At 31.1% G+C, this 7,802-nt stretch overlaps 1 protein-coding gene across 1 annotated transcript; it reads left to right on the top strand.

Annotated features, from left to right (window-relative positions):
* The first annotated feature begins 651 nt into the window (after positions 1–651).
* Positions 652–1,392, top strand: LOC139871246 (uncharacterized). The gene has a single exon (XM_071858975.1). It carries the CDS (start codon positions 652–654, stop codon positions 1,390–1,392), a length of 741 nt encoding a protein of 246 aa, XP_071715076.1.
* Positions 1,393–7,802: the final 6,410 nt, after the last annotated feature.

Below are 7,802 nucleotides of genomic sequence, written 5' to 3'. Positions count from 1 at the left end.
AATAATGAAAGTAATAAGAATAATATTGATATATTATTTATATTTTAACTTGTAATTTCAAATAATATATTAACTTTACATTTCATTACTTATGTAATACTTATTCTATAAAATTACATATTTGAATATATATATATATATATATATATATATATATATATATATATATTACAACATACATATTATATTAATTGTGTATAGAATTCATATATATATATATATATATATATATATATATATATATATATATATATATATATATATATATTTATTTATTTTAATAACATTTTAATTATTTTGTATATCACTCTACATATTTAATTCGAATGATTAAATAGTATTATATTAATTAAACACTTATAATTATATTTACATACATATATTTATTTACTTATTTATTTACACACAATTGTTCGTGAATCGCCGGGAGTAGTCAAAGGACAAATGGTTTCATGAAATAGTTCAAAAATTTTGAGCCTCAACATTACAGACTTTGCTTATCGTGTCGAAATCATATAAAGATTAAGTTTAAATTTGGTCGCAAATTTTCGGGTCGTCACACTTGGCAACTAATCGCGGGACCTGAGTTTCTACACAATTGATATGGACCAATACAAATTTTAAAGAAACTGTAAACAACATAAGTAAAATATGAATACGTCTGCTGCTGATGCTGCTAATGTTACTCGTGAGGGAATTGGCCATTCTATAAATTGGGAATGGTCCCGTTTCCCTACGGGTAGAACTCTGGATGAATTTGATTCGCTTTGTAATCTTCTTCAGAATTTCACTTATAACAAAAATAAATGTGACTCGTGGAAATGGAATCTATCGTCTAATGGTCGGTTCACGGTGAAAAGACTCTCTTTGGTCATTGAAGAACAATTGCTTGCCAACCAAACTAAAATGGATGAAACTATCCGATATGGCTTGGTCCCAAAAAAGATCGAATTGTTTACTTGGCGAGCTCTCAAGAAAAGATTGCCGGTTAGATTGGAATTAGACAAACATGGAATAGATCTTCATAGTGTTCGTTGTCCGTTGTGTGACGATGGGCTAGAGTCGGTTGATCATACATTATTTTCTTGCAAAATTGCACAAGAGGTGTGGGTTCGTGATCTTAATTGGTGGAATCGCGGAAACATCACAAGCTTTAGCTTAAATGAGCTCATTCGTGAAGATAACATCATATGGAAAGCGGTCATTTGGGTCACTTCCTACTTAATTCGGAAAAACCGCAATAACAAGGTTTTTAAAAATAAATGTTGGAATGGCCCTGTGGAACTTAATGAAATTCAAGTTTGTTCGTTCGATTGGATTTCGAGGAGGATAAAAGGCATACACTTTGATTGGAGAGTATGGTTGACAAACCCAGATACCTATCTCTCTTAGTTTTGTCGTGAAGGTGTAAGATGCTAACTCCGCATCTAACGCCTCTTGTGTTCATATTCTTAGATACTTGTTCCTTGTATCTTTTATTTTTGTGGTTCCTTTGGGCGTTTGATATGCCCCGCCTTATACGTTGGTTTCTAATATAATAAAATTACTTGTCTTTAATATATATATATATATATATATATATATATATATATATATATATATATATATATATATAGGGTGAGGATCAATGGAGAATCAAAGGTAGTAGAGAACTCATGAAACTCGTGCAGATTGAGTCAATCTGCTGCAGATTGACTTTTTTCTGTGCAGATTGACTTTTTTTTTGTGAAGATTGAGTCAATCTGCGTTTTTTTTGCAGTTTTTTTTTTTGCAGATCGACTTTTTTTCTGTGCAGATTGACTTTTTTTTCATGCAGATTGAGTCAATCTGCGTGCAGATTGACGTTTTTTTGCAGGTTTTTTTTTTTTTTTTTTGCATACTGACTTTTTTTTCTGTGCAAATTGACTGTTTTTTTTTCAGATATTTTTTTTTCTTCATAGATTGAAGCTCAATCTCCACATAGATTGAAGCTCAATCTATGAGTTCTATGAATTCTCTACATACTCTAGTTCTCAGGGATCCTTTCACTATATATATATATATATATATATATATATATATATATATATATATATATATATATATATATATATATATATATATCAACTCAACCAAGGACTAACCAAGTCAACATGTGTACAAAATAGTTAAAAAAAAAAAAAATACTATATCATCTATGACTTAAGAGCAAATACCATATTAGTTGCGCAGTAACAAAATTTTGAAGTACTTGACATGTAGTCTCTACGGTAAACGTACTCATCTAGATTTATTGAACTCATTTCATTAAAAAATGGCATAGTAAAGAATCCTCTTTGATTGTGCCATTAATCTGCAAAATTAAAAAAGGTAAAAACTTGAGGTTACTTCATATTCATATATGGATATTATATATAATCTGATGTTTCTTATACATATACAATATACAAACCATAAAAGTTGATGAACCACCTATATTTTATATATACACAACAAACCATAAAGCATATACAAATAAATATGTAATATACAAATAAATATGTAAGTAGCTAGAGGGGGTGAATAGTTACTCAGTGCGATTTTTAAAAAATTTTCGATTTATAACTTGAGATTACTATAGTGTGATTTGATTAGTTTATTCACAAGTATGATAAATGTAAAGATAAGGAATAAGAGAACAAACACGGAGATTTATAGTGGTTCGGGAAGATGTTAACTAATCTTTCTTAAAATTGTTTATCGTTTAAATATCTATCTATCTATATCTATATCTATACATATAATAAAGCACATGCATTTATGTTGACGTGTCATCTTCTTATTAATTCTGCCACATGTCGCTTATTCCCATATATTAATTGATTTTCTCAAATAAGGAAAATATTCATATTCTAAATTTAATAAAATTATTTAAATATTAAATGTGACAATATTATTATTAGCTGTTATCAGCTATACAGATAAAAAATAGTAAACAAGATCTCCATCCTATTAGAGAATATTATATTTAAGCATAAATCGTATTCCACAACACACATGTGTGTGAAATATACTAGAAATAAACGAATAAACTTTCAATGAAATTTAGGTATAGGTATATAACTTAAATCAAATAAACAATCAAATATCTATTTTAAATACAATATATGATATTTAAATAAACTTAAGAAATAATTGTGCCGTTGGTCCCTCCATTTTACCTCAAAAGGCTAACAGTGTCCCTCAAGTTTTTTTTTTTTTGGCTTTCAATGTCCCTCTATTATCACCTTTTTTTAATTATGCGTCCCTCTATCAACTTTCTGTTAAAAAAGTCCGTTAAGTCATGCCATGTGCCTTGCATGTGAGGGTAAATTCGTCATTTTACTCTTTTCTTCACTAAAATCGAGGGACCTGAAATGTCCCGTTCTTATTGATTAAAAACGTTCCATATTAATTGATTTCGTTGCGAGGTTTTGACCTCTATATGAGACGTTTTTCAAAGACTGCATTCATTTTAAAACAAACCATAACCTTTATTTCATCAATAAAGGTTTAAAAAGCTTTACGTAGATTATCAAATAATGATAATCTAAAATATCCTGTTTACACACGACCATTACATAATGGTTTACAATACAAATATGTTACAACAAAATAAGTTTCTTGAATGCAGTTTTTACACAATATCATACAAGCATGGACTCCAAATCTCGTCCTTATTTAAGTATGCGACAGCGGAAGCTCTTAATAATCACCTGAGAATAAACATGCTTAAAACGTCAACAAAAATGTTGGTGAGTTATAGGTTTAACCTATATATATCAAATCATAATAATAGACCACAAGATTTCATATTTCAATACACATTCCATACATAGAGATAAAAATCATTCATATGGTGAACACCTGGTAACCGACATTAACAAGATGCATATATAAGAATATCCCCATCATTCCGGGACACCCGTCGGATATGATATAAATTTCGAAGTACTAAAGCATCCGGTACTTTGGATGGGGTTTGTTAGGCCCAATAGATCTATCTTTAGGATTCGCGTCAATTAGGGTGTTTGTTCCATAATTCTTAGATTACCAGACTTAATAAAAAGGGGCATATTCGATTTCGATAATTCAACCATAGAATGTAGTTTCACGTACTTGTGTCTATTTTGTAAATCATTTATAAAACATGCATGTATTCTCATCCCAAAAATATTAGATTTTAAAAGTGGGACTATAACTCACTTTCACAGATTTTTTACTTCGGCGAGAAGTAAGACTTGGCCACTGTTGATTCACGAACCTATAACAATATATACATATATATTAAAGTATGTTCAAAATATATTTACAACACTTTTAATATATTTTGATGTTTTAAGTTTATTAAGTCAGCTGTCCTCGTTAGTAACCTACAACTAGTTGTCCACAGTTAGATGTACAGAAATAAATTGATAAATATTATCTTGAATCAATCCATGACCCAGTGTATACGTATCTCATTATTGATCACAACTCAAACTATATATATTTTGGAATCAACCTCAACCCTGTATAGCTAACTCCAACATTCACATATAGAGTGTCTATAGTTGTTCCGAAATATATATAGATGTGTCGACATGATAGGTCGAAACATTGTATACGTGTCTATGGTATCTCAAGATTACATAATATACAATACAAGTTGATTAAGTTATGGTTGGAATAGATTTGTTACCAATTTTCACGTAGCTAAAATGAGAAAAATTATCCAATCTTGTTTTACCCATAACTTCTTCATTTTAAATCTGTTTTGAGTGAATCAAATTGCTATGGTTTCATATTGAACTCTATTTTATGAATCTAAACATAAAAAGTATAGGTTATAGTCGGAAAAATAAGTTACAAGTCGTTTTTGTAAAGGTAGTCATTTCAGTCGAAAGAACGACGTCTAGATGACCATTTTAGAAAACATACTTCCACTTTGAGTTTAACCATAATTTTTGGATATAGTTTCATGTTCATAATAAAAATCATTTTCTCAGAATAACAACTTTTAAATCAAAGTTTATCATAGTTTTTAATTAACTAACCCAAAACAGCCCGCGGTGTTACTACGACGGCGTAAATCCGGTTTTACGGTGTTTTTCGTGTTTCCAGGTTTTAAATCATTAAGTTAGCATATCATATAGATATAGAACATGTGTTTAGTTAATTTTAAAAGTCAAGTTAGAAGGATTAACTTTTGTTTGCGAACAAGTTTAGAATTAACTAAACTATGTTCTAGTGATTACGAGTTTAAATCTTCGAATAAGATAGTTTTATATATATGAATCGAATGATGTTATGAACATTATTACTACCTCAAGTTTAGTAGGTAAACCTACTGGAAGTGACAAGAAATGATCTAGCTTCAAAGGATCTTGGATGGCTTGAAAGTTCTTGAAGTAGGATCATGACACAAAAACAAGTTCAAGTAAGATTTTTACTCGAATTAAGATAGTTTATAGTTATAGAAATTGAATCAAAGTTTGAATATGAATATTACCTTGAATAAGAAAGATAACCTACTGTATATAACAAAGGTTTCTTGATCTTAGATGATTACTTGGAATGGATTAGAAAGCTTGGAAGTAAATTAGTAAACTTGAAGGGATTTTTGAAGTGTTCTTGAAGTGTTCTTCCTATGATGATTATAGCTTGATTCTTGAAGTGATTTTTGATGAAGATGATGATTAACTACTGGAAAAATACGTTCATAATAGTGTGTGTATGTGTTGAGAGAGAATTAGAAAGAGAATTGGAAGTGAAATGGAGTGAATGATGAGTGGTAATTGGTGAGTGGTGAGTGGGATTAAAAGGAGTTCTAGTTAGTTGACTAGCTCATGGTAGAAGTTAAAATTGATTAGTCATACATGACATAATCAAGAGTGGAATTCCATGCTAGTTCCTATTGGTATATACCCATAGTAAGTACGTTTTGAAGCTGTGTATAATACGGGTAAGAATACGACTAGAATTCTTGATGAAAGAAAAGAATGGGAAAGTAACTGTAACCATTTTCGTTAAGTATGAGTGTTTTGATATATGTCTTGAAGTCTTCCAAAAGTATTTTAATACATCTAAATACACTACATGTATATACATTTTAACTGAGTCGTTAAGTCATCGTTAGTCGTTACATGTAAGTGTTGTTTTGAAACCTTTAAGTTAACGATCTCAATTAATGTTGTTAACCCATTGTTTATTATATCTAATGAGATGTTAAATTATTATATTATCATGATATTATGATATATTAATATATCTTAATATGATATATATACATTTAAATGTCGTTACAACGATAATCGTTACATATATGTCTCGTTTCGAAATCCTTAAGTTAGTAGTCTTGTTTATATGTATATAACTCATTGTTAATATACTTATGGAGATACTTACTTATCATAATCTCATGTTAACCATATGTATATCCATATATATATCGTCATGTCGTTTTTACAAGTTTTAACGTTCGTGAATCGCCGGTCAACTTAGGTGGTCAATTGTCTATATGAAACATATTTCAATTAATCAAGTCTTAACAAGTTTGATTGCTTAACATGTTGGAAACATTTAATCATGTAAATATCAATCTCAATTAATATATATAAACATGGAAAAGTTCGGGTCACTACAGTACCTACCCGTTAAATAAATTTCGTCCCGAAATTTTAAGCTGTTGAAGGTGTTGACGAATCTTCTGGAAATAGATGCGGGTATTTCTTCTTCATCTGATCTTCACGCTCCCAGGTGAACTCGGGTCCTCTACGAGCATTCCATCGAACCTTAACAATTGGTATCTTGTTTTGCTTAAGTCTTTTAACCTCACGATCCATTATTTCGACGGGTTCTTCGATGAATTGAAGTTTTTCGTTGATTTGGATTTCATCTAACGGAATAGTGAGATCTTCTTTAGCAAAACATTTCTTCAAATTCGAGACGTGGAAAGTGTTATGTACAGCCGCGAGTTGTTGAGGTAACTCAAGTCGGTAAGCTACTGGTCCGACACGATCATTAATCTTGAATGGTCCAATATACCTTGGATTTAATTTCCCTCGTTTACCAAATCGAACAACGCCTTTCCAAGGTGCAACTTTAAGCATGACCATCTCTCCAATTTCAAATTCTATATCTTTTCTTTTAATGTCAGCGTAGCTCTTTTGTCGACTTTGGGCGGTTTTCAACCGTTGTTGAATTTGGATGATCTTCTCGGTAGTTTCTTGTATAATCTCCGGACCCGTAATCTGTCTATCCCCCACTTCACTCCAACAAATCGGAGACCTGCACTTTCTACCATAAAGTGCTTCAAACGGCGCCATCTCAATGCTTGAATGGTAGCTATTGTTGTAGGAAAATTCTGCTAACGGTAGATGTCGATCCCAACTGTTTCCGAAATCAATAACACATGCTCGTAGCATGTCTTCAAGCGTTTGTATCGTCCTTTCGCTCTGCCCATCAGTTTGTGGATGATAGGCAGTACTCATGTCTAGACGAGTTCCTAATGCTTGCTGTAATGTCTGCCAGAATCTTGAAATAAATCTGCCATCCCTATCAGAGATAATAGAGATTGGTATTCCATGTCTGGAGACGACTTCCTTCAAATACAGTCGTGCTAACTTCTCCATCTTGTCATCTTCTCTTATTGGCAGGAAATGTGCTGATTTGGTGAGGCGATCAACTATTACCCAAATAGTATCAAAACCACTTGCAGTCCTTGGCAATTTAGTGATGAAATCCATGGTAATGTTTTCCCATTTCCATTCCGGGATTTCGGGTTGTTGAAGTAGACCTGATGGTTTCTGATGCTCAGCTTTGAC

This window comes from Rutidosis leptorrhynchoides, chromosome 10 (assembly GCF_046630445.1).
Source record: "Rutidosis leptorrhynchoides isolate AG116_Rl617_1_P2 chromosome 10, CSIRO_AGI_Rlap_v1, whole genome shotgun sequence".
In the NCBI taxonomy this organism is placed as follows: Eukaryota; Viridiplantae; Streptophyta; class Magnoliopsida; order Asterales; family Asteraceae; genus Rutidosis; species Rutidosis leptorrhynchoides.
The sequence above is the reverse complement of the archived record's forward strand: the minus strand, read 5'-3'. Positions and strand labels throughout refer to the sequence as shown.